This window comes from Scyliorhinus torazame, chromosome 1 (assembly GCF_047496885.1).
Source record: "Scyliorhinus torazame isolate Kashiwa2021f chromosome 1, sScyTor2.1, whole genome shotgun sequence".
Classification (NCBI taxonomy): Eukaryota; Metazoa; Chordata; class Chondrichthyes; order Carcharhiniformes; family Scyliorhinidae; genus Scyliorhinus; species Scyliorhinus torazame.
This window is the reverse complement of record NC_092707.1, coordinates 414625048-414652026: the sequence shown is the minus strand read 5'-3', so window position 1 is coordinate 414652026 and position 26979 is coordinate 414625048. Positions and strand designations below refer to the sequence as shown.

Below are 26979 nucleotides of genomic sequence, written 5' to 3'. Positions count from 1 at the left end.
GGTCCGAAATGGTCTCCCCCGTATCCTCAGACTGTGCCCCCTGGTTCTGGACACACCCACCATCAGGAACATCCTTCCTGCATCTACCCTGTCCAGTCCCCCCCACCATCGGGAACATCCTTCCTGCATCTACCCCGTCCGGTCCTGTTAGAATTTTATGGGTTTCTATGAGATCATAGAATTTACAGTGCAGAAGGAGGCCATTCGACCCATCGAGTCTGCACCGGCCCTTGGAAAGAGCACCCTACTTAAACTCACACCTCCACCCTATCCCCGTAACCACACCTAATCTTTTTGGACACCAAGGGCAATTTAGCATGACCAATTCACCTAACCTGCACATCTTAGAATGTGGGAGGAAACCGGAGCACCCGGAGGAAACCCACAGACACAATCCCTCCTCATTCTGCTGAACTCAAGCAAATAAAATCCTTTCTGACTCAATCTCTCCTGATGCGCCAGTCCCACCACCCCAGGTATCGCCTCAGAGCAAGAACATCCTTCCTCAGATAAGATGAACACTGCCCACAATACTCCAGGTGTGGCCTCACTAAGGCCCCGTACAATTGCAGCAACACATCCCTGCTCCTGTACTCGAAACCTCTCGCAATGAAGGCCAACATACCATTAGCCTTATTTACCGCCTGCTGCACCTGCATGCTTACCTTCAGTGACTGGTGTACGAGGACACTCAGGTCTCATTCACATTCCCCTCTCCTAATTTATGGCCATTCAGATAATAGTCTGTCTTCTCGTTTCTGCGACCAAAATGAATAACCTCGTATTTATCCAAATTATACTGTATCTGCCATTGATTTGCCCACTCACTCAACTTGCCCGAATCACACTGAAGGATCTCTGCATCCTCCTCACAGCTCACCCTCCCACCCAACTTGGTGTCATCTGCAAATCTGGAGATATGACATTTTGTTCCCTCATCTAAATCATTAATATATATTGTGAATAGCTGGGGTCCCAGCACCGATCCCATTGGTTCTTGCCTGCCAATTTGAAAAAGACCGGTTAATCCCTACTCTTTGTTTCCTCTCTGCCAACCAGTTTTCTATCCATCTCAATACATTTCCCCCAATCGCATACGCTTTATGCGGGACTTTGTCTAAAGCCTTCTGAAAGTCCAAATATCACATCCATTGGTTTCCCCCTCGTCAACTGTACTGGTTACATCCTCGAAGAATTCCAGTAGGTTTGCCAAGCATATTTCCCCTTCATAAATCCACACTGACTCTGTCTGATCCTCCCACTGTTTTCTAAGTGCTCTGCTATGAAATCTTTGATTATGGATTCTAGAATTCCCCCCCACTATCGACGTCAGGCTGACTGGTCGGTAATTCCGTTTCCTCTCCCCTTCCTTTTTAAAGAGGTGTGGGGTGGCCGTTTGTAACCAAGAATACAACTGAGACCTCAGAGAAAATTCCGCAATTATAATAAAAAGGTTGAGCACATCCCAAGTAACGAGTATCCACATCGTCACTTCACAGCTCAGAATGTATCTGGGGCTGGTTTAGCACACTGGGCTAAATCGCTGGCTTTTTAAGACGACCAAGTCAGGCCAGCAGCACGGTTCAATTCCCGTACCAGCCTTCCCGAACAGGCGCCGGAATGTGGCGACTAGGGGCTTTTCACAGTAAACTTCATTGAAGCCTACTTGTGACAATAAGCAATTTTCATTTCATTTTTCATTCGTGTGGTGAACGGGGATACACTGAACCCCAGAGGGCCAAGTATACTTTGTGTAACTCAAACCAGTTCATCCCCCCTCTGTGTTGTGCTTCAGAAGCCTCACCTTGGTCGGGTAGATAGCACTGGAGGGGAAGGCTTCCAGAGATGTCATGTCTGTGTACTTGCGTTCAATGGTTTTCTTTGTGGCAGGACAGTAGTGGACACTGCGAACCACCTTGGGGCGCACGAGTGAACCTGCAACAAAAACCAACAGCGGTCGTGAGAAATCTTACCAAGCCGCGATTCCCTTCAGCTGGCCATGGTCTCTGTGGGAGATTACACAGCCACATTAGATAGATAGATAATCGCTTGTCACAAATAGGCTTCAATGAAGTTACTGTGAAAAGCCCCGAGTCGTCACATTCCGGCGCCTCTTCGGGGAGGCCGGTACGGGAATTGAACCCACGCTGCTGGCATGGTTCTGCATTACAAGTCAGCTGTTTAGCCCACTGTGCTAAACCAGAAAGAAATAGATCTACATATATGCCGTACTTCATCATGCCCCTCGAAAACAAACTACCTAACGCAGCCTTGTGCGGCAAGCAAGATCTCCCAACCAGCAACTATCAATCAGCTTTTGACTGCACTGAACAGCCAATGTTGTTCCTTTGTTTAAGGGTAGCAAGGATAATGCAGGGAACTACAAGCCGGTAAGCCTTACATCAGTGGTAGGGAAATTATAGGAGAGGATTCTTCGGGACAGGATTTACTCCCACTTGGAAACAAATTGACTTATTAGCGAGAGGCAGCATGGTTTTGTGAAGGGCTCACTAAGTTGATCCGAGTTTTTTGAGGCAGTGACAAAGATGATTGATGACGGTAGGGCAGTGGATGCTGTCTTCATGGACTTCAGTAACATCTTTGACAAGGTCCCTCAGGGCAGACTGGTACAGAAGCTGATGTCACACGGGATCAGAGGTGAGTTGGCAAGATGGATACAGAACTGGCTAGGTCACAGAAGGCAGAGGGTATCAGTAGAAGGGTGCGTTTCTGAATGAAGGACTAGTGGTGTTCCGCAGGGGTCAATGCTGGGACCTCTGCTGTTTGGAGGAAAATGTAACTGGTTTACGGACGACACAAAGGTTGGTGGAATTGCGGATAGCGATGAGGACTGTCAGCAGGATATAGATCGGTTGGAGACTTGGTCAGAAAGATTTAATCCGGACAACTGTGAGGTAATGCATCTTTGAAGGCCTAATACAGGTGAGCAATAGAATTTCAATTCCAGATTTTGTTATTGAATTCAAATTCCACTATCAGTCCTGATGAGATTTTAACCCAGGTTTCCAGAGCATTTCCCTGGGTCTCTGGATTACTAGTCCAGCGACACCACTACCCCACTGCCTCCCCCTTCGTATAAACATTGGCAAGTCATGATGCAGCTGCACAGAACCTTAGTTAGGCCACACTTGAAATATTGCGCACAATTCTGGTCGCCACACTACCAGAAGGACGTGGAGGCTCTGGGGAGGGTACAGAAGACATTTACCAGGATGTTGCCTGGTATGGAGGGCATTAGCTATGAGGAGAGGTTGGACAAACTTGGACTACTATCACTGGAATGACGGAGATTGAGGGGCGACCTGATAGACGTCTACAAAATTATGAGTGGCATAGACAGAATGGATAGTCAGGTGCTCTTTCCTAGGGTGGGAGAGTCAATTACTAGGGGGCATAGGTTTAAGGTGAGAGGGGCAAGGTTTAGAGGAGATGTGCGAGGGAAGTTTTTTTTTTTTTTTACAGTGGTAGTGGGTGCCTGGAACTCGCTGCGGGAGGAGGTGGTGGAAGCAGGGACGATAGTGACGTTTAAGAGGCATCTTGACAAATACATGAATAGGATGGGAACAGAGGGATACGGACCCCGGAGGTGTAGAAGGTTTTAGGTTAGACGACAGCATGGTCGGCACAGGTTTGGAGGGCTGAAGGGCCTGTTCCTGTCCTTTGACTGAGGGGGAAAGTTGAAAGGGGCTTCAAGAGAACTCGCTGCCTCTTCAAATGGTGCCATGTGATCTTTAAAAAAAAAAAAGAGGGCAGCACGGTGGCGCAAGTGGTTAGCACGGTTGCCTCACAGCGCCGAGGTCCCAGGTTCGATCCCGGCCCTGGGTCACTGTCCGTGTGGAGTTTGCACATTCTCTCCGTGTCTGCGTGGGTTTCGCCCCCACAACCCAAAAGATGTGCAGGGTAGGTGGATTGGCCACGCTAAGTTGCCCCTTAATTGAAAAAAATGAATTGGATACTCTAAATTTATTTTTAAAAACATCTGAACCACACGAATTAACAGTTTTGCTTTAATTTCACATCTTCAATATAGTTTTCACAGCAAAATACTGAGGATGCTGCAAATCTGACATGAAAACAGAAAGTGCTGGAAAAGCTCAGCAAGTCCGGCAGCATCCGTGAAGAGAGAAACAGAGTTAACATTGAGTCAAATAGGACTCGACTTCGGAACACTCTGGGAGTCGTACGCACTAGAAACGTTATCTGTTGTTTTTTTCTCTCTCTCTCCAGATGCTGCCAGGCCTGAGCTTTTCCAGATCTCTCTGTTGTTATTGCTGTTGGGTGCATAGGAAATAGTTTATTGAGAGGTTGAGAAGATTGGGCCTGTTCTCATCAGAGCTCAGCAGAATGAGGCAACCTTATTGAGACATATCGGATTCTCAGAGGGCATGACAGGGGAGATGCTGAGGTCGCTTCCCTCTTGTGGGAGTCTAGGACCAGACGGCACAATCTCAGAGTAAGACAGAGATGAGGAGGGATTTCTTTTCGAAGGGGGTAATGAATCTGTGGAATTCTTTACCACAGAGGGCTGTCGAGGGTGGGTGGTTAAAGTATGTTCAAGGCTGAGATAAGACAGGTTTTTTAAATCAGTGAGGGAATGAAGGAATGTGGGGATAAGGATGGAAAGTGGAGTTGAGATTAATATGATCCCCCGAACGACAAAGTAGACTCGATGGGCCGAATTCTCTCAACATCGTATGGTAGTGCTATGCAAATTATCAACTTATATTTATGGTGCTCACTTGCCCCACTGCCTAGAGTCCGGGTGAGCTGCCACTAACTGAAAAAAAGTTAAAAGCAACATTACAAACCACATCTTACAGGGATCTGCCCACCCAGCATCGTCCAGTCTCACCCCAAAGACTCACATTTGATGACGATCCCCTCCACACAGACAACGTTGCTGAGGAAACGAGAGGTCAAGGTTCGCGGGCTGACATGATTGGACCCGAAGCTGCCTTCTAGTCCGACATAGAAGTCCTCGAACTGCTTGGCATAGGTAGCATCAATGGCAGCAACAAAATCCTTCAATGCCCGCTGAAAGGCCACAAGTTCTTCGAAGGAATTGTTCAGCAGCCTGCGAGAGGGTCAGACAGAGTTAGCAGGCTCACCTTTCAGCACTGGGTTTGCGAAGTTAAAGGTTAACCCCCTCCCCAAAGAGGAGAATTTCTCAAACAAGATGATAAACATCCTGCTTCCACCTCACTGACAGTCACTGTAGGCCACCAGGTGACCTGTGCTTGGGGTTCTGCCCCACCAATGGGGACACTGCGCCGACGGGGGACGTGACGCGGATCGGGCTGTACAGGACCTCTGCTCTTCCACAAGTTTTTTAAAAAATCTGTTCACGGGATGTGGGAGTCGCTGGCTGGGCCAGTTACTGTATATCCCTAACTTTGGGATGGCTTGGCATGCTGCGGGTCTGGACTCACATGTAGGCCAGACCGGGTAAGGACAGCAGATTTCCATTGTTGAACCAGATGGGTTTTTACAACCATAAGGGCATAAGATATAGGAGCAGAATTAGGCCACTCGGCCCATCGAGTCTGCTCCGCCATTCAATCATGGCTGAAATACTGTGTGCAGTTTTGATCTCCTGTTCACAGGGAGGATATTAATGCCATACAGGGATTGCAATGAAGGTTCACCAAACTTGTTCCCAGGATGGTGGGACTGTCCTATAATGGGCCTGCATTCTCGAGAGTTCCAAAGAGTGAGAGACGATCTCATTGGAACTAGAAAATACTTGTCCTTCCCCTGTATTGGGGTGTCCAGAACCAGGGGACACAATTTCTAAATAAAGGGGGGGAAGCCACTTTGAACTGAGCGGAGGGAAAAATGCTTTACAGAGAATTGTGAATCTTCGGAATTTTCTACCAGAGGCTGCGAAGCTCAGTCACGGTGCACGTTTAAAAGTAAGACAGATAGATTTCGAAACAGCAATGATGTAAAGGGATATGGGGATAATGCGGGGAATAGGCCTGGAGTTGGGATGATCCGATATGATTATACCGAATAATGGAGCAGGCTCAACAGCGCGGTAGCAGAGTGGTTAGCACTGTTACTTCACAGCGCCAGGGTCCCAGGTCCGATTCTCGGCTTGGGTCACTGTATGTTTAGAGTCTGCACGTCCTCCCCATGTGTGTGTGGGTTTCCTCCGGGTGCTCCGGTTTCCTCCCACAAGTCCCGAAAGACGTGCTTGTTCGGTGAATTAGACATTTTGAATTCTCCCTCTGTGCACCTGAACAGGCGCCAAAGTGTGGCGACCAGGGGCTTTTAGGTGGCGACGTGGGGCTGGTTTAGCTCATTGGGCTAAGATAGCTCGTTTGTAATGCAGAACAAGGCCAGCAGCGCGGGTTCAAATCCCGTACCAGTCTCCCCGGACAGGCACCGGAATATGGTGATTAGGGGATTTTCACAGTAACTTCATTGCAGTGTTAATCTAAGCCTACTTGTGACACTAATAAAGATTATTATTATTACAGGTCGAATGGCCTCCACCTATCTTTGTATTGTGGGGTTTGATCCTCCTCCCCCCCCCCCCCCCAAATTTACTCTGTTTCCAGTGACCTAGGGACAGAGATTTAAAAGAACCAGTGAAATAACCAAGAAGATATGAGGGTTGTTTTTGTTGGTTTAATTGGATACTCTCCGAAAGAGCCAGTACTTGGGACAATAGGCCGAATCGCCTGCTCTGGGTTTGAGAACAGGAGATCATTGGTCCAGAAGCAGGCTTGGATCACACAGCCACGTCCAAAAGACTGCGTGAAATTCAAGCAGAAATGTCTTGACTTCGAGGATGCTGAATCTGTGGAGCTCTGCCCCTCCCAGAGCTGCGGTTGCCTCGTTGCGTACTGCGAACTTCGAACAGGAAAGTGGAATTGATTCAGAAGATTAGTCATTATTTTACTGAGGTGGCTGGATAGACCCAGGAAGCCTACAGTCCGTCTGCCTCCCTCCTCCTGTTTTGTAGGTTTAATATACTCTGGCAACAATGTTTATTTTGGATTCACCTACGGGACGTGGACGTCGCTGGTTAGGCCAGCATTTATTGCCAGTCCTTCGTTGCCCTTGAGAAGGTGGTAGGTGCTGCCTTCTTGAACCGCTGCAGTTGCTGAGTCTTTAATAACGCGAGCTAACGCTGAGGAATAGGTGCTGAAGCGGTCACTATAAGACCATAAGACATAGGAGCGGAAGGCCATTCGGCCCATTGAGTCCACTCCACCATTCAATCATGGCTGATTTCAACTCCATTTACCCACTCTCTCTCCATAGCCCTTAATTCCTCGAGAAATCAAGAATTGATCAACTTCTGGCTTAAAGACACTCAACGTCCCGGCCTCCACCACCCTCTGTGGCAATGAATTCCACAGACCCACCACTCTCTGGCTGAAGAAATTTCTCCTCATCTCTGTTCTAAAGTGACTCCCTTTTATTCTAAGTCCGTGCCCCCGGGTCCTAGTCTCCCCTGCTAATGGAAACAATTTCCCTACGTCCACCCTATCTAAGCCATTCATTATCTTGTAAGTTTCTATTAGATCTCCCCTCAACCTCCTAAACTCCAATGAGTATAATCCCAGGATCCTCAGATGTTCATCGTACGTTAGGCCTACCATTCCTGGGATCATCCGTGTGAATCTCCGCTGGACCCGCTCCAGTGCCAGTATGTCCTTCCTGAGGTGTGGGGCCCAAAATTGCTCACAGTATTCTAAATGGGGCCTAACTAATGCTTTATAAAGCTTCAGAAGTACATCCCTGCTTTTATATTCCAAGCCTCTTGAGATGAATGACAACATTGCATTTGCTTTCTTAATTACGGACTCAACCTGCAAGTTTACCTTTAGAGAATCCTGGACTAGGACTCACAAGTCTCTTTGCACTTCAGCATTAGGAATTTTGTCACCGTTTAGAAAATAGTCCACGCATCTATTCTTTTTTCCAAAGTGCAAGACCTCACACTTGCCCATGTTGAATTTCATCAGCCATTTCTTGGACCACTCTCCTAAACTGTCTAAATCTTTCTGCAGCCTCCCCACCTCCTCCATACTACCTGCCCCTCCACCTATCTTTGTATCATCGGCAAATTTAGCCAGAATGCCCCCAGTCCCGTCATCTAGATCGTTAATATATAAAGAGAACAGCTGTGGCCCCAACACTGAACCCTGCGGGACACCACTCGTCACTGGTTGCCATTCCGAAAAAGAACCTTTTATCCCAACTCTCTGCCTTCTGCCTGACAGCCAATCGTCAATCCATGTTAGTACCTTGCCTCGAATACCATGGGCCCTTATTTTACTCAGCAGTCTCCCGTGAGGCACCTTATCAAAGGCCTTTTGGAAGTCAAGATAGATAACATCCATTGGCTCTCCTTGGTCTAACTTATTTGTTATCTCTTCAAAGAACTCTAACAGGTTTGTCAGGCACGACCTCCCCTTACTAAATCCATGCTGACTTGTCCTAATCCGACCCTGCACTTCCAAGAATTTAGAAATCTCATCCTTAACGATGGATTAGAGAATCTTGTAACTATTCAAGATACTTACTGGGTTGCTCTTTTCTCATTCTTCCTGCGCAGATCATTGACGTTGACAATCAGTCGATACAAGTTCTCGCTGATCATGTCCCTCACCTTACCCTGGTAAATCCCCTGATCTTGCTGTGGATTAAAAAAACAATCAAAACGTCAATCTGTTGTTTACAACAGGAACACTTCACAAACCTGGGACCAGCGCAGAACTCCGAGGGTTACCTGGAGCAACTGGGGAAATTCTCAGCAGGTACAGGGGACTGTTGGACTGACTAGGTAAATTTCCCCCATGAACGAGGACTGTGATGGAAGATCCCAAACATTTACTTTTGAGTTATGAATGGAGGGGATGGAGAATTGCACCAATACCACTGGCTGTCGCTAAGCAACAGGGAGAGGTGAAAGGATAAAGGTCAGAGGGCACCAAACAGGTTTAGATTAATGTTAATGTGTGCCGAGGTGCACTGCGTACCCCCTTCTCCCGCTCAACCCTAGTCACACACACTCCCTTGCATTGAGTCTTGACAGATCGTTCCACAGATGAAAAACGGAAGAACATACGATAAATACATGAGGACACATGCCCTACCCCCCCTCTCTCTGCCCTACCACCCTCTCTCTGCCCTTACCCCCCTCTCTCTGCCCTTACCCACCCCTCGCTCTCTGCCCTACCCCCCTATCTCGCTCTCTGCCCTACCCCCCCCCTCTCTCGTTCTCGGCCCTACCCCCCCCTCTCGTTCTCTGCCCTACCCCCCCCTCTCTCGCTCTCTGCCCTACCCCCCCTCTGCCCTACCCCCCTCTCTGCCCTACCCCCCTCCCCCTCTCTCTGCCCTACCCCCCCTCCCCTACCCCCTCTCCCCTACCCCACCCCCCTCCCTCTCTCTGCCCTACCCCACCCCCTCTCTGCCCTACCCCACCCCCTCTCTCTGCCCTACCCCACCCCCTCTCTCTGCCCTACCCCACCCCCTCTCTCTGCCCTACCCCACCCCCTCTCTGCCCTACCCCACCCCCTCTCTGCCCTACCCCACCCCTCTCTCTGCCCTACCCCACTCCCTCTGCCCTACCCCACCCCCTCTCTCTGTCCTACCCCACCCCCTCTCTCTGCCCTACCCCCCTCTCTCTCTCTCTGCCCTTACCCCCCTCTCTCTCTCTCTGCCCTTACCCCCCTCTCTCTCTCTCTGCCCTTACCCCCCTCTCTCTCTCTGCCCTTACCCCCCTCTCTCTGCCCTACCCCACTCTCTCGCTCTCTGCCCTACCGCCCTCTCTCTCGTTCTCTGCCCTACCCCCCCTCTCTCTCGCTTTCTGCCCTACCCCCCTCTCTCTCGCTTTCTGCCCTACCCCCCCTCTCTCTCGCTCTCTGCCCTACCTCCCCTCTCTCTCGTTCTGTCCTACCCCCCCTTCTGCCCTACCCCACCCCCCTCTCTGCCCTACCCCACCCCCTCTCTCTGCCCTACCCCACCCCCTCTCTCTGCCCTACCCCACCCCCTCTCTCTGCCCTACCCCACCCCCTCTCTCTGCCCTACCCCACCCCCTCTCTCTCTGCCCTACCCCACCCCCTCTCTCTCTGCCCTACCCCACCCCCTCTCTCTCTGCCCTACCCCACCCTCTCTCTCTGCCCTACCCCACCCCTTCTCTCTCTGCCCTACCCCACCCCCTCTCTCTGCCCTACCCCACCCCCTCTCTCTGCCCTACCCCACCCCCTCTCTCTCTGCCCTACCCCACCCCCTCTCTCTCTGCCCTACCCCCCTCCACCACCCCCTCTCTCTCTGCCCTACCCCCCTCCCCCACCCCCTCTCTCTCTGCCCTACCCCCCTCCCCCACCCCCTCTCTCTGCCCTACCCCCCTCCCCCACCCCCTCTCTCTGCCCTACCCCCTCCCCCACCCCCTCTCTCTGCCCTACCGCCCTCCCCCACCCCCTCTCTCTGCCCTACCCCCCTCCCCACCCCCTCTCTCTGCCCTCCCCCCTCCCCCACCCCCTCTCTCTGCCCTCCCCCCTCCCCCCTCCCCCACCCCTCTCTCTGCCCTACCCCCTCCCCCACCCCTCTCTCTGCCCTACCCCCTCCCCCACCCCCTCTCTCTGCCCTACCCCCCCCCTCTCTCTGCCCTACCCCACCCCCTCTCTCTGCCCTACCCCACCCCCTCTCTCTGCCCTACCCCACCCCCTCTCTGCCCTACCCCACCCCCTCTCTCTGCCCTACCCCACCCCCTCTCTCTCTGCCCTACCCCACCCCCTCTCTCTCTGCCCTACCCCACCCCCTCTCTCTGCCCTACCCCACCCCCTCTCTCTGCCCTACCCCACCCCCTCTCTCTGCCCTACCCCACCCCCTCTCTCTGCCCTACCCCACCCCCTCTCTCTCTGCCCTACCCCCCTCCACCACCCCCTCTCTCTCTGCCCTACCCCCCTCCCCCACCCCCTCTCTCTCTGCCCTACCCCCCTCCCCCACCCCCTCTCTCTGCCCTACCCCCCTCCCCCACCCCCTCTCTCTGCCCTACCCCCCTCCCCCACCCCCTCTCTCTGCCCTACCCCCTCCCCCACCCCCTCTCTGCCCTACCGCCCTCCCCCACCCCCTCTCTCTGCCCTACCCCCCTCCCCACCCCCTCTCTCTGCCCTACCCCCCTCCCCACCCCCTCTCTCTGCCCTCCCCCCTCCCCCACCCCCTCTCTCTGCCCTCCCCCACCCCTCTCTGCCCTACCCCCTCCCCCACCCCCTCTCTCTGCCCTACCCCCCTCCCCCACCCCCTCTCTCTGCCCTACCCCCCTCCCCCACCCCCTCTCTCTGCCCTACCCCCCTCCCCCACCCCCTCTCTCTGCCCTACCCCCCTCCCCCACCCCCTCTCTCTGCCCTCCCCCACCCCCTCTCTCTGCCCTCCCCCACCCCCTCTCTCTGCCCTACCCCACCCCCTCTCTCTGCCCTACCCCACCCCCTCTCTCTCTGCCCTACCCCACCCCCTCTCTCTGCCCTACCCCCCTCCCCCACCCCCTCTCTCTGCCCTACCGCCCTCCCCCACCCCCTCTCTCTGCCCTACCCCCCTCCCCACCCCCTCTCTCTGCCCTACCCCCCTCCCCACCCCCTCTCTCTGCCCTCCCCCCTCCCCCACCCCCTCTCTCTGCCCTCCCCCACCCCCTCTCTCTGCCCTACCCCCCTCCCCCACCCCCTCTCTCTGCCCTACCCCCCTCCCCCACCCCCTCTCTCTGCCCTACCCCCCTCCCCCACCCCCTCTCTCTGCCCTCCCCCACCCCCTCTCTCTGCCCTCCCCCACCCCCTCTCTCTGCCCTCCCCCACCCCCTCTCTCTGCCCTCCCCCACCCCCTCTCTCTGCCCTCCCCCACCCCCTCTCTCTGCCCTCCCCCACCCCCTCTCTCTGCCCTCCCCCACCCCCTCTCTCTGCCCTCCCCCACCCCCTCTCTCTGCCCTCCCCCACCCCCTCTCTCTGCCCTCCCCCACCCCCTCTCTCTGCCCTCCCCCACCCCCTCTCTCTGCCCTCCCCCACCCCCTCTCTCTGCCCTCCCCCACCCCCTCTCTCTGCCCTCCCCCACCCCCTCTCTCTGCCCTCCCCCACCCCCTCTCTCTGCCCTCCCCCACCCCCTCTCTCTGCCCTCCCCCACCCCCTCTCTCTGCCCTCCCCCACCCCCTCTCTCTGCCCTCCCCCACCCCCTCTCTCTGCCCTACCCCACCCCCTCTCTCTGCCCTACCCCACCCCCTCTCTCTGCCCTACCCCACCCCCTCTCTCTGCCCTACCCCACCCCCTCTCTCTCTCTGCCCTCTCCCCGTACCTCATCATCCAGGAAGTCCAGGTACTGCCGCTGCGCCTCCCGGGCCGCGGGATCCTGTTCCAGCGCCATTCCCGTTGCCGCTCCGCTTGGCGCCAAAACAGTCACGTGGGATCGGCTTTCGCGGGTAAAACCCGGGACCAATCAGGTGGCGTGGACCGGGCCAGACGCCCCGCCCCCCGCTCTCGGCCCCTCCCCCCGTTCCCCGCCACTCCCCGGGCCCCGCCCACCGATCCAAAGCCCCGCCCACCGAGCCCGGCCCGCCGAGCCCGGACCCGCCCACCGAGCCAAGGCCCCGCCCCCCGCCCCGCAGCCGGTCCCGCCCCTCCCCTCCCCTCCCCGCTGCCGGCCCCGCCCCCGAGCCCAGGCCCCGCCCACCGGGCCCCGCCCCCTGAGGAAGCTGACAGTGGCCCTGATGTGGAGGGTGGGCGGGGCTGGTGTGGACTCAGCACCAACAGCCTCCAGCGGGCCGAATGGCCTGTTTCAGCGCTGCCAGTCCCGGCTGGAGCTCCAGCAGTGATACAGACACTATTCCCTGCGTTCACAGCGTCGCAGCCAGGGGGTTGACGTTGAGCAGGCCCACGCGGCAGGGTGACTGGCCAATATCGATGCTCCTTCGCACCCCAGACACCTTCACTTTCAAAAACCCGAACGCCGCCCACAGAAAAGCCGGCGAGCGGCTGGTTTGCGAAGTCGCGCGTGCGCAGTTGCGGAAAGAGCGCGCAGTAAAGGAACCTCGGCGCGCGCGTGCGCAATTGAGTCCTGCGCGTGACGTCACGAGCGGCATGACGTCAGAGCCGCCCGGACCACTTAAAGGGGAAATGTCCGAAACTGAAATAGAAGAGTTTTGAAACAACAGAGTCCCCGACTCCACACAGACAGCGATGACAGACTCCACAATGGAAGCAACTCAAGGCTCCATAGTGAAGTCCATGCATGAACAAGACCATGAAGGTCTATCAGAGCAACCAGCAGCAGCCTCCGACAGTCACTTAACCAACAAGAAGACACTGAGTGTCTACCCACTGTCGACATTCAGTCTAACAACCGACAGAATACCCTTCGTCGTCCAGTACTTCCCCGGAGCGGAGAAACTACGTCATCTTCACAGCCTTCAACACGTCATTGATGACGATGACCATCTTGCCAAGGTCATCCCCACACCCCCACTACTTGCCTTCAAACAACCGCGCAACCTCAAACGAACCATTGTTTGCAGCAAACTACCCAGCCTTCAGAACAGAGACCACGACACCACACAACCCTGCCATGGCAATCTCTGCAAGACGTGCCAGATCATCGACATGGATACCACTATTACACGTGAGAACACCACCCACCAGGTACGCGGTACATACTCGTGCGACTCGGCCAATGTTGTCTACCTCATACGCTGCAGGAAAGGATGTCCCGAAGCGTGGTACATTGGCGAGACCATGCAGACGCTGCGACAACGAATGAACGGCCATCGCGCAACAATCACCAGGCAGGAATGTTCCCTTCCAGTCGGGGAACACTTCAGCAGTCAAGGGCATTCAGCCTCTGATCTCCGGGTAAGCGTTCTCCAAGGCAGCCTTCAGGACGCGCGACAACGCAGAATCGCCGAGCAGAAACTTATAGCCAAGTTCCACACACATGAGTGCGGCCTCAACCGGGACCTGGGATTCATGTCGCATTACATTCATCCCCCACCATCTGGCCTGCGAAATCCTACCAACTGTCCTGGCTTGGTACAATTCACACCTCTTTAACCTGGGGTTACCCCATCTCTGGATCTGTAAAGATTTAATCACCTGCTAATGCTCGCATTCCAAGCATTGTTTGGCATCTTAGAATCTGTCTATATATGTGTTTCTGGAACAGACCTCTTCATTCACCTGAGGAAGGAGCAGCGCTCCGTAAGCTAGTGACATCGAAACAAACCTGTTGGACTTTAACCTGCTGTTGTAAGACTTGGTACTGTACCCACTGTTTGTGAGACAAGTGACGAAGAAATCACAATTCCCATACAGGATATGCAAGATCACAGCGAGACTGACAGATCTCAGCTCGTATGTACAGAGGCACTCAACAATCAAAGTGAAACTACTCTTGAGTCCAGTGAGACATCATCAATTAAAACCTCATCCACTCGAGCCTATCCACAAGAAAATGAAATCTTGAAGATTTTGACTCCAGACGAGGAGCATCAAGAAACCAAAGATGATTCAAGTGAACCAGAAATGACTCCAGAAGAGGAGCACCAAGGAATCAAAGAGGAATCACATCAACCACAAAGGAGTGATGTCACCAAGCCCAATGCAACATCCGGTCATTCCCACAATCCTCAAGAAGAAACGCTCAATGAAGCATCAGATACCACAAAGGACACTGACACAAGTAACTTTGAGAATGACTCTAATTATCCACACGGAACCGTCATTGAGCGCGACAAGCACGACAAAAACAGCAACAATGAAACAACAACTTGTACGACATGGTACAACTCTGCACATGGAGGACAATGTAACAGCACAGCTCAAAACAACGGCAAGAGTACAAAGGGTTGATTATCAGCAACATCACACACTAGCACATGGCCGAGAGCAAGCTTGTATAGTTAGCAGAATAGACTGAGTTACTAGACGCAGATTAGTAGAGAGTCAAACTCATTTAGGAGCATTGTTAATCGTTCAATAAATACGTTAAACTTCTCTCCGAGTCTGGGGCATCTTTCAGCAGAGCCGACATCAAGTAGCAGCTTATGTTACTGACAATAACATAACACAACAGGTGATTGGGCACACGCGGCAGGGTGTTTGGGCACACGCGGCAGGGTGTTTGGGCACACACACGGCAGGGTGATTGGGCACACACGGCAGGGTGTTTGGGCACACACACGGCAGGGTGTTTGGGCACACGCGGCAGGGTGTTTGGGCACACACACGGCAGGGTGTTTGGGCACACACACGGCAGGGTGTTTGGGCACACACACGGCAGGGTGTTTGGGCACACGCGGCAGAGTGTTTGGGCACACACACGGCAGGGTGTTTGGGCACACACACGGCAGGGTGTTTGGGCACACACACGGCAGAGTGTTTGGGCACACGCGGCAGGGTGTTTGGGCACACGCGGCAGGGTGTTTGGGCACACACGGCAGGGTGTTTGACCAAATTGATGCTCCTTCACATCCCAGGCATCTTCAGTTTCAAAAACCCTAACATTTCCCATCGCATTTCTTTCCATCGAATCCCTACGGTGCACATAGAGGCCATTCGGCCCATTGAGTCTGCACTGACCCTCTGAAAGAGCTCCCTACCCAGGCCCACTCCCCGCCCTATCCCTGTAATCCCACCTAACCTGTGGGAGGAAACCGGAGCACCCGGAGGAAACCCACGCAGACACGGGGAGAATGTGCAGACTCCGCACGGACAGTGACCAAAGGCTGGAATCAAACCTGACGCTGTGAGGCGGTAGTGCTAACCACTGTGCCACCAAGTGTGAAATCCCTGTTCGAAAGCTGTGTGCAGGGAGTTGTGAGGTTTGTATTTTTGTACAGTCTGGAGACTGTACAAGAGGCTAACTGCTGCTGTTGCTGCTGCACATTGAACAGTGTGGGGCCCTGGGCCCAGCATTCCCTCCATCCGCTCCTAACATTGAGCAGTGTGGGGCCCTAGGCCCAGCATTCCCTCCATCCGCTCCTAACATTGAGCAGTGTGGGGCCCTGGGCCCAGCATTCCCTCCATCCGCTCCTAACATTGAGCAGTGTGGGGCCCTGGGCCCAGCATTCCCTCCATCCGCTCCTAACATTGAGCAGTGTGAGGCCCTGCAACAAAGTTACTGTGAAAAGCCCCCAGTCGTCACATTCCGGCGTCTATTCCGGTACACAGAGGGAGAATTCAGAATGTCTAATTCACCTAACAACACGTCTTTCGGGACTTGTGGGAGGAAACCGGAGCACCCGGAGGAAACCCACGCAGACACTGGGAGAAACATGCAGTCTCCGCACAGACAGTGACCCAAGCCGGGAATCGAACCTGGGACCCTGGAGCTGTGAAGCAACAGTGCTAACCACTGTGCTACCGCGCTTTAACCTCTAACTTGGTGAGTTCTATATTCTGTAACATTTCCAGCTGTTGTCCAGCTCCTTGCACACACACATTTCCATTGCTTCCCAGTCATGTCACTGGGCTATTGACCAAATGAGGTATCAGTGACAAGCGAAGGTGACCCTGTGATCTCACCTGTCAGTATCAGCTCCGGCCAGATTGGACTGCCCGGGGCTGGGGCTGCCCGGGACTGGGGCTGCCCGGGGCTGGGGCTGCCCGGGGCTGGGGCTGCCCGGGGCTGGGGCTGCCCGGGACTGGGGCTGCCCGGGGCTGGGGCTGCCCGGGACTGGGGCTGCCCGGGGCTGGGACTGCCCAGGGCTGGGGCTGCCCGTGGCCCAGCACTCAACGGCGCTCGCCCGACATCCCCGAGGTGAGCGGGTTAGATCGCGCGCCTTGGTTAGATCTCGGGAACGCACATCAGAGTGAGACCAGCTCTCTCGGTCCCGGATGCAGATTTGCCAGAAAGTGAGGCCGCCCACAATGGGGCCAGATTCACATCGTGTTGGCGACGTGACGGGCCGGTCCGATCCCGTAATCCCCCGCCATCTACCGGCCGCGTTACGCCAATCCACGCTGCTTTTTGGGTGGTCGGTATGTCCGCCCGCTGGGTAGTTTCCCCTGCGGTACCCCCTGTCTAAGGATTGTTTGTGCAGCTCTGGATCAATTCCACACTGATTCATAACCTCCTGAGATTTACAGCAGCTCCCACACAGGCCAACCTTTCTCAATCCTCTTGTGTAAAGTCACAAGCCTGTGATTATTGCTCGCGTGTGTTTAGATTCGGCTTTCCGCTAAAAGCACGTGATTGTAAAGTGTTTTTAGTGAGAGGTTTAAACGGCAGGAGCACTAAGTGATGTTGCTTTGTGATGTCAAGTTGTGACTGTGATGTCAGGCAGTAGAAATGTGATATTTTGCAACGTGAATCCAGCCTGGACCGAGTCTGTATTTCCCGCTGCTAACCTTGTTATCAATGTGCATCAAACCACGTGTTCCTGGAAACTGCCGTTTGGTCCCACCCGGATCAAGTCTCGCTTTCCCTGGAAATAGGTGCGTCTTCATCCCTCTGAGCAAATGTGTTTTAAGCTCCACAATTCTCCTGGTCAGAATGTGAGGGCTGGGCAAAGGGGAATGTCACGGAGCAACCGAGGGTAGCGATTCCAACAGAACACTCGTGCTTTATAATTATGCTGGAACAGGAATCAGGTTATGCCTCTGAGCGGGAGGAGGCTCTGAAGTGGAGCAGAATGTTTTGATGTGTGCACTGCATATTTAGCCGCGAGAATGGGTGTCAGTGTGTGTTAGTGTTTAGTGTGTGTGAGAGTGCTTGCATGTGTGTGTTTGCCTGTGAGTGCGTTTGTGTTGTCTGCTTGAGTTTGTGTGTTTGAATGAGTGTGTGTGAGCATTTGTGAGCGTCTATGAGTGTGTGTGTGTTTGAGTGTGTGAGTATATGCATGTATGTGTGTGTGTCTGAGGGTATATGTGAATGTGTGTATGAGGGTATCTGTGTGTGTGGGTGTAATCCATGGCCCTAGGCTAATGCTCTGGGGTGATCCGAACACCTCCTCTGTCTGATGGATGATTGGGGGTGCCAGAAACTGCTAAAATTGGTTGTCCCAAGCTGTCCAGACTATCAATGGAGCCCTGATCCAGCCTATCCATAGCCTAGAACTCTGTGAAACTGCTTTGAAGCAAACACTGAACCACAGAGTGGGGAGGGAAAGGACAGAACAGCTAGAAAGATTAGTTGCTGACCCTCGAGCTTACATTGGACTTCACTGCAGCAGGCCGAGGACAGAGAGATTGGAGTGATAATGGAACAGGCTGAATGGAGGGTGATGCGACCATCAATTCACACGAGACGGAGAGTTGAAGTGAACAGTGGTTCTAATCAGCTAGAACTGTGACTGCCCTGTACAGATTGCCGCCTATATACGGCAGCTCTATATACCTCCCCCGAGGGGGCGGAGCCCACAAGGGCATCAACATAATAGAATGTACTGTAATGTAATACAATGGTGAAAAGTCGCAGTAATACATTCACCACATTCACCCCCTCTTAAAAATTGAAGTCCAGCGGGGGTGAAGTGGGATCACAGGTTGAGTCTGTCCGGCGCCTTGATCGTTTGCTGCGATCGCCTGTACTCTGGTTTCGCTGCGGGCACGGGTGTTGGACTCGTCGCTGCGGGCACGGGTGTTGGACTCGTCGCTGCGGGCACGGGTGTTGGTACATCGCTGTGGGCACGGGTGTTGGACTCGTCGCTGTGGGCACGGGTGTTGGACTCGTCGCTGTGGGCACGGGTGTTGGACTCGTCACTGCGGGTACGGGTGTTGGACTCGTCACTGCGGGCACGGGTGTTGGACTCGTCACTGCGGGCACGGGTGTTGGACCCGTCACTGCGGGCACGGGTGTTGGACTCGTCACTGCGGGCACGGGTGTTGGACTCGTCGCTGTGGGCACGGGTGTTGGACTCGTCACTGCGGGTACGGGTGTTGGAGACGTCGCTGCGGGCACGAGTGTTGGACACGTCGCTGCGGGCACGGGTGTTGGACTCGTCACTGCGGGTACGGACGTTGGACTCGTCGCTGTGGGCACGGGTGTTGGAGACGTCGCTGTGGGCACGGGTGTTGGACTCGTCGCTGTGGGCACGGGTGTTGGACTCGTCACTGCGGGCACGGGTGTTGGACTCGTCGCTGCGGGCACGGGTGTTGGACGCGTCGCTGTGGGCACGGGTGTTGAACTCGTCGCTGTGGGCACGGGAGTTGGACTCGTCGCTGCGGGCACGGGTGTTGGACACGTCGCTGTGGGCACGGGTGTTGGACTCGTCGCTGTGGGCACGGGTGTTGGACACGTCGCTGTGGGCACGGGTGTTGGACACGTCGCTGCGGGCACGGGTGTTGACCTCGTCGCTGTGGGCACGGGTGTTGGACACATCGCTGTGGGCACGGGTGTTGGACTCGTCGCTGTGGGCACGGGTGTTGGACTCGTCACTGCGGGTACGGGTGTTGGACTCGTCACTGCGGGCACGGGTGTTGGACTCGTCACTGCGGGCACGGGTGTTGGACTCGTCACTGCGGGCACGGGTGTTGGACCCGTCACTGCGGGCACGGGTGTTGGACCCGTCACTGCGGGCACGGGTGTTGGACTCGTCGCTGTGGGCACGGGTGTTGGACTCGTCACTGCGGGTACTGGTGTTGGAGACGTCGCTGCGGGCACGAGTGTTGGACACGTCGCTGCGGGCACGGGTGTTGGACGCGTCGGTGTGGGCACGGGTGTTGGACTCGTCACTGCGGGTACGGACGTTGGACTCGTCGCTGTGGGCACGGGTGTTGGAGATGTCGCTGTGGGCACGGGTGTTGGACTCGTCGCTGTGGGCACGGGCATTGGACTTGTCACTGCGGGCACGGGTGTTGGACGCGTCGCTGTGGGCACGGGTGTTGAACTCGTCGCTGTGGGCACGGGAGTTGGACTCGTCGCTGCGGGCACGGGTGTTGGACACGTCGCTGTGGGCACGGGTGTTGGACTCGTCGCTGTGGGCACGGGTGTTGGACATGTCGCTGTGGGCACGGGTGTTGGACACGTCGCTGCGGGCACGGGTGTTGAACTCGTCGCTGTGGGCACGGGAGTTGAAATCGGTGCGGCGGGCACGGGTGTTGAACTCGTCGCTGTGGGCACGGGTGTTGAACTCGTCGCTACGGCCACGGGTGTTGAACTCGTCGCTGTGGGCACGGGTGTTGAACTCGTCGCTGCGGGCACGGGTGTTGAACTCGTCGCTGTGGGCACGGGTGTTAGACTCGTCGCTGTGGGCACGGGTGTTGAACTCGTCGCTACGGCCACGGGTGTTGAACTCGCTGTGGGCACGGGTGTTGAACTCGTCGCTGCGGGCACGGGTGTTGAACTCGTCGCTGTGGGCACGGGTGTTGAACTCGTCGCTGTGGGCACGGGTGTTGAACTCGTCGCTGTGGGCACGGGTGTTGAACTCGTCGCTGTGGGCACGGGTGTTGGACTCGTCGCTGCGGGCACGGGAGTTGGACTCGTCGCTGCGGGCACGGGTGTTGGACACGTCGCTGTGGGCACGGGTGTTGGACTCGTCGCTGTGGGCACGGGTGTTGGACACGTCGCTGTGGGCACGGGTGTTGGACACGTCGCTGCGGGCACGGGTGTTGACCTCGTCGCTGTGGGCACGGGTGTTGGACACATCGCTGTGGGCACGGGTGTTGGACTCGTCGCTGTGGGCACGGGTGTTGGACTCGTCACTGTGGGTACGGGTGTTGGACTCGTCACTGCGGGCACGGGTGTTGGACTCGTCACTGCGGGCACGGGTGTTGGACTCGTCACTGCGGGCACGGGTGTTGGACCCGTCACTGCGGGCACGGGTGTTGGACCCGTCACTGCGGGCACGGGTGTTGGACCCGTCACTGCGGGCACGGGTGTTGGACTCGTCACTGCGGGCACGGGTGTTGGACTCGTCGCTGTGGGCACGGGTGTTGGACTCGTCACTGCGGGTACGGGTGTTGGAGACGTCGCTGCGGGCACGAGTGTTGGACACGTCGCTGCGGGCACGGGTGTTGGACGCGTCGGTGTGGGCACGGGTGTTGGACTCGTCACTGTGGGTACGGACGTTGGACTCGTCGCTGTGGGCACGGGTGTTGGAGATGTCGCTGTGGGCACGGGTGTTGGACTCGTCGCTGTGGGCACGGGCGTTGGACTTGTCACTGCGGGCACGGGTGTTGGACTCGTCGCTGCGGGCACGGGTGTTGGACGCGTCGCTGTGGGCACGGGTGTTGAACTCGTCGCTGCGGGCACGGGTGTTGGACTCGTCGCTGTGGGCACGGGTGTTAGACTCGTCGCTGCGGGCACGGGTGTTGAACTCGTCGCTTTGGGCACGGGCGTTATGATCGTCGCTGCGGGCACGGGTGTTATGCTCGTCGCTGCGGGCACGGGTGTTGGACCCGTCGCTGAGGGCACGGGTGTTGAACTCGTCGCTGTGGGCACGGGTGTTGAACTAGTCGCTGTGGGCACGGGTGTTGAACTCGTCGCTTCAGGCACAGGTGTTGAACTCATCGCGGCGGGCACGGGTGTTAGACTCGTCGCTTCGGGCACGGGTGTTGAACTCGTCGCTTCAGGCACAGGTGTTGAACTCGTCGCTGTGGGCAAGGGTGTTGAACTCGTCGCTGCGGGCACGGGTGTTGAACTCGTCGCTGTGGGCACGGGTGTTAGACTCGTCGCTTCGGGCACGGGTGTTGAACTCGTCGCAGCGGGCACGGGTGTTGAACTCGTCGCTACGGCCACGGGTGTTGAACTCGTCGCTGTGGGCACGGGTGTTGAACTCGTCGCTGCGGGCACGGGTGTTGAACTCGTCGCTGTGGGCACGGGTGCTAGACTCGTCGCTGTGGGCACGGGTGTTGAACTCGTCGCTGTGGGCACGGGTGTTGAACTCGTCGCTGTGGGCACGGGTGTTGGACTCGTCGCTGCGGGCACGGGAGTTGGACTCGTCGCTGCGGGCACGGGTGTTGGACACGTCGCTGTGGGCACGGGTGTTGGACTCGTCGCTGTGGGCACGGGTGTTGGACACGTCGCTGTGGGCACGGGTGTTGGACACGTCGCTGCGGGCACGGGTGTTGACCTCGTCGCTGTGGGCACGGGTGTTGGACACATCGCTGTGGGCACGGGTGTTGGACTCGTCGCTGTGGGCACGGGTGTTGGACTCGTCACTGTGGGTACGGGTGTTGGACTCGTCACTGCGGGCACGGGTGTTGGACTCGTCACTGCGGGCACGGGTGTTGGACCCGTCACTGCGGGCACGGGTGTTGGACCCGTCACTGCGGGCACGGGTGTTGGACCCGTCACTGCGGGCACGGGTGTTGGACCCGTCACTGCGGGCACGGGTGTTGGACTCGTCACTGCGGGCACGGGTGTTGGACTCGTCGCTGTGGGCACGGGTGTTGGACTCGTCACTGCGGGTACGGGTGTTGGAGACGTCGCTGCGGGCACGAGTGTTGGACACGTCGCTGCGGGCACGGGTGTTGGACGCGTCGGTGTGGGCACGGGTGTTGGACTCGTCACTGTGGGTGCGGACGTTGGACTCGTCGCTGTGGGCACGGGTGTTGGAGATGTCGCTGTGGGCACGGGTGTTGGACTCGTCGCTGTGGGCACGGGCGTTGGACTTGTCACTGCGGGCACGGGTGTTGGACTCGTCGCTGCGGGCACGGGTGTTGGACGCGTCGCTGTGGGCACGGGTGTTGAACTCGTCGCTGCGGGCACGGGTGTTGGACTCGTCGCTGTGGGCACGGGTGTTAGACTCGTCGCTGCGGGCACGGGTGTTGAACTCGTCGCTTTGGGCACGGGCGTTATGATCGTCGCTGCGGGCACGGGTGTTATGCTCGTCGCTGCGGGCACGGGTGTTGGACCCGTCGCTGAGGGCACGGGTGTTGAACTCGTCGCTGTGGGCACGGGTGTTGAACTAGTCGCTGTGGGCACGGGTGTTGAACTCGTCGCTTCAGGCACAGGTGTTGAACTCATCGCGGCGGGCACGGGTGTTGGACTCGTCACTGCGGGCACGGGTGTTGGACTCGTCACTGCGGGCACGGGTGTTGGACCCGTCACTGCGGGCACGGGTGTTGGACCCGTCACTGCGGGCACGGGTGTTGGACTCGTCGCTGTGGGCACGGGTGTTGGACTCGTCACTGCGGGTACTGGTGTTGGAGACGTCGCTGCGGGCACGAGTGTTGGACACGTCGCTGCGGGCACGGGTGTTGGACGCGTCGGTGTGGGCACGGGTGTTGGACTCGTCACTGCGGGTACGGACGTTGGACTCGTCGCTGTGGGCACGGGTGTTGGAGATGTCGCTGTGGGCACGGGTGTTGGACTCGTCGCTGTGGGCACGGGCATTGGACTTGTCACTGCGGGCACGGGTGTTGGACGCGTCGCTGTGGGCACGGGTGTTGAACTCGTCGCTGTGGGCACGGGAGTTGGACTCGTCGCTGCGGGCACGGGTGTTGGACACGTCGCTGTGGGCACGGGTGTTGGACTCGTCGCTGTGGGCACGGGTGTTGGACATGTCGCTGTGGGCACGGGTGTTGGACACGTCGCTGCGGGCACGGGTGTTGAACTCGTCGCTGTGGGCACGGGAGTTGAAATCGGTGCGGCGGGCACGGGTGTTGAACTCGTCGCTGTGGGCACGGGTGTTGAACTCGTCGCTACGGCCACGGGTGTTGAACTCGTCGCTGTGGGCACGGGTGTTGAACTCGTCGCTGCGGGCACGGGTGTTGAACTCGTCGCTGTGGGCACGGGTGTTAGACTCGTCGCTGTGGGCACGGGTGTTGAACTCGTCGCTACGGCCACGGGTGTTGAACTCGCTGTGGGCACGGGTGTTGAACTCGTCGCTGCGGGCACGGGTGTTGAACTCGTCGCTGTGGGCACGGGTGTTGAACTCGTCGCTGTGGGCACGGGTGTTGAACTCGTCGCTGTGGGCACGGGTGTTGAACTCGTCGCTGTGGGCACGGGTGTTGGACTCGTCGCTGCGGGCACGGGAGTTGGACTCGTCGCTGCGGGCACGGGTGTTGGACACGTCGCTGTGGGCACGGGTGTTGGACTCGTCGCTGTGGGCACGGGTGTTGGACACGTCGCTGTGGGCACGGGTGTTGGACACGTCGCTGCGGGCACGGGTGTTGACCTCGTCGCTGTGGGCACGGGTGTTGGACACATCGCTGTGGGCACGGGTGTTGGACTCGTCGCTGTGGGCACGGGTGTTGGACTCGTCACTGTGGGTACGGGTGTTGGACTCGTCACTGCGGGCACGGGTGTTGGACTCGTCACTGCGGGCACGGGTGTTGGACTCGTCACTGCGGGCACGGGTGTTGGACCCGTCACTGCGGGCACGGGTGTTGGACCCGTCACTGCGGGCACGGGTGTTGGACCCGTCACTGCGGGCACGGGTGTTGGACTCGTCACTGCGGGCACGGGTGTTGGACTCGTCGCTGTGGGCACGGGTGTTGGACTCGTCACTGCGGGTACGGGTGTTGGAGACGTCGCTGCGGGCACGAGTGTTGGACACGTCGCTGCGGGCACGGGTGTTGGACGCGTCGGTGTGGGCACGGGTGTTGGACTCGTCACTGTGGGTACGGACGTTGGACTCGTCGCTGTGGGCACGGGTGTTGGAGATGTCGCTGTGGGCACGGGTGTTGGACTCGTCGCTGTGGGCACGGGCGTTGGACTTGTCACTGCGGGCACGGGTGTTGGACTCGTCGCTGCGGGCACGGGTGTTGGACGCGTCGCTGTGGGCACGGGTGTTGAACTCGTCGCTGCGGGCACGGGTGTTGGACTCGTCGCTGTGGGCACGGGTGTTAGACTCGTCGCTGCGGGCACGGGTGTTGAACTCGTCGCTTTGGGCACGGGCGTTATGATCGTCGCTGCGGGCACGGGTGTTATGCTCGTCGCTGCGGGCACGGGTGTTGGACCCGTCGCTGAGGGCACGGGTGTTGAACTCGTCGCTGTGGGCACGGGTGTTGAACTAGTCGCTGTGGGCACGGGTGTTGAACTCGTCGCTTCAGGCACAGGTGTTGAACTCATCGCGGCGGGCACGGGTGTTAGACTCGTCGCTTCGGGCACGGGTGTTGAACTCGTCGCTTCAGGCACAGGTGTTGAACTCGTCGCTGTGGGCAAGGGTGTTGAACTCGTCGCTGCGGGCACGGGTGTTGAACTCGTCGCTGTGGGCACGGGTGTTAGACTCGTCGCTTCGGGCACGGGTGTTGAACTCGTCGCAGCGGGCACGGGTGTTGAACTCGTCGCTACGGCCACGGGTGTTGAACTCGTCGCTGTGGGCACGGGTGTTGAACTCGTCGCTGCGGGCACGGGTGTTGAACTCGTCGCTGTGGGCACGGGTGCTAGACTCGTCGCTGTGGGCACGGGTGTTGAACTCGTCGCTGTGGGCACGGGTGTTGAACTCGTCGCTGTGGGCACGGGTGTTGGACTCGTCGCTGCGGGCACGGGAGTTGGACTCGTCGCTGCGGGCACGGGTGTTGGACACGTCGCTGTGGGCACGGGTGTTGGACTCGTCGCTGTGGGCACGGGTGTTGGACACGTCGCTGTGGGCACGGGTGTTGGACACGTCGCTGCGGGCACGGGTGTTGACCTCGTCGCTGTGGGCACGGGTGTTGGACACATCGCTGTGGGCACGGGTGTTGGACTCGTCGCTGTGGGCACGGGTGTTGGACTCGTCACTGTGGGTACGGGTGTTGGACTCGTCACTGCGGGCACGGGTGTTGGACTCGTCACTGCGGGCACGGGTGTTGGACCCGTCACTGCGGGCACGGGTGTTGGACCCGTCACTGCGGGCACGGGTGTTGGACCCGTCACTGCGGGCACGGGTGTTGGACCCGTCACTGCGGGCACGGGTGTTGGACTCGTCACTGCGGGCACGGGTGTTGGACTCGTCGCTGTGGGCACGGGTGTTGGACTCGTCACTGCGGGTACGGGTGTTGGAGACGTCGCTGCGGGCACGAGTGTTGGACACGTCGCTGCGGGCACGGGTGTTGGACGCGTCGGTGTGGGCACGGGTGTTGGACTCGTCACTGTGGGTGCGGACGTTGGACTCGTCGCTGTGGGCACGGGTGTTGGAGATGTCGCTGTGGGCACGGGTGTTGGACTCGTCGCTGTGGGCACGGGCGTTGGACTTGTCACTGCGGGCACGGGTGTTGGACTCGTCGCTGCGGGCACGGGTGTTGGACGCGTCGCTGTGGGCACGGGTGTTGAACTCGTCGCTGCGGGCACGGGTGTTGGACTCGTCGCTGTGGGCACGGGTGTTAGACTCGTCGCTGCGGGCACGGGTGTTGAACTCGTCGCTTTGGGCACGGGCGTTATGATCGTCGCTGCGGGCACGGGTGTTATGCTCGTCGCTGCGGGCACGGGTGTTGGACCCGTCGCTGAGGGCACGGGTGTTGAACTCGTCGCTGTGGGCACGGGTGTTGAACTAGTCGCTGTGGGCACGGGTGTTGAACTCGTCGCTTCAGGCACAGGTGTTGAACTCATCGCGGCGGGCACGGGTGTTAGACTCGTCGCTTCGGGCACGGGTGTTGAACTCGTCGCTTCAGGCACAGGTGTTGAACTCGTCGCTGTGGGCAAGGGTGTTGAACTCGTCGCTGCGGGCACGGGTGTTGAACTCGTCGCTGTGGGCACGGGTGTTAGACTCGTCGCTTCGGGCACGGGTGTTGAACTCGTCGCAGCGGGCACGGGTGTTGAACTCGTCGCAGCGGGCACGGGTGTTGAACTCGTCGCTACGGGCACGGGTGTTGGACTCGTCGCCGCGGGCACGGGTGTTGAACTCCTCGCCGCGGGCACGGGTGTTGAACTCGTCGCTTCAGGCACGGGTGTTGAACTCGTCGCTACGGGCACGGGTGTTGAACCCCTCGCTGCGGGCACGGGTGTTGAACTCGTCGCAGCGGGCACGGGTGTTGAACTCGTCGCTACGGGCACGGGTGTTGAACTCGTCGCTGCGGGCACGGGTGTTGAACTCGTCGCTGCGGGCACGGGTGTTGAACTCGTCGCTGTGGGCACGGGTGTTGAACTCGTCGCTGTGGG

At 57.6% G+C, this 26979-nt stretch overlaps 2 protein-coding genes across 4 annotated transcripts in view; one reads left to right on the top strand and one right to left on the bottom strand.

Annotated features, from left to right (window-relative positions):
- mcm3 (minichromosome maintenance complex component 3) overlaps nt 1–12495 on the bottom strand; it is a 48882-nt gene extending 36387 nt beyond the window's left edge. The window contains exons 1-4 of one of the 3 annotated variants that reach the window (XM_072515129.1): nt 12319–12495; nt 8562–8674; nt 4887–5095; nt 1805–1935 (exon numbers count right to left, since the gene is read on the bottom strand). In XM_072515129.1, coding sequence (XP_072371230.1) covers nt 1805–1935; nt 4887–5095; nt 8562–8674; nt 12319–12387 — 522 coding nt within the window. In that variant the 5' untranslated portion in view covers nt 12388–12495. Of the gene's footprint in view, nt 1–1804; nt 1936–4886; nt 5096–8561; nt 8675–8767; nt 8985–12318 lie in introns of those variants that run through there. The other 2 variants (XM_072515139.1, XM_072515147.1) reach the window with 2 other exon arrangements.
- Nucleotides 12496–17346: 4851 nt separating this feature from the next.
- LOC140411705 (membrane progestin receptor beta-like) overlaps nt 17347–26979 on the top strand; it is a 53811-nt gene continuing 44178 nt past the window's right edge. Inside the window, exon 1 of the mRNA XM_072500736.1 lies at nt 17347–17450. The gene's annotated coding sequence lies outside the window, so the exon portion shown is untranslated. The remainder of the gene's footprint in view (nt 17451–26979) is intronic.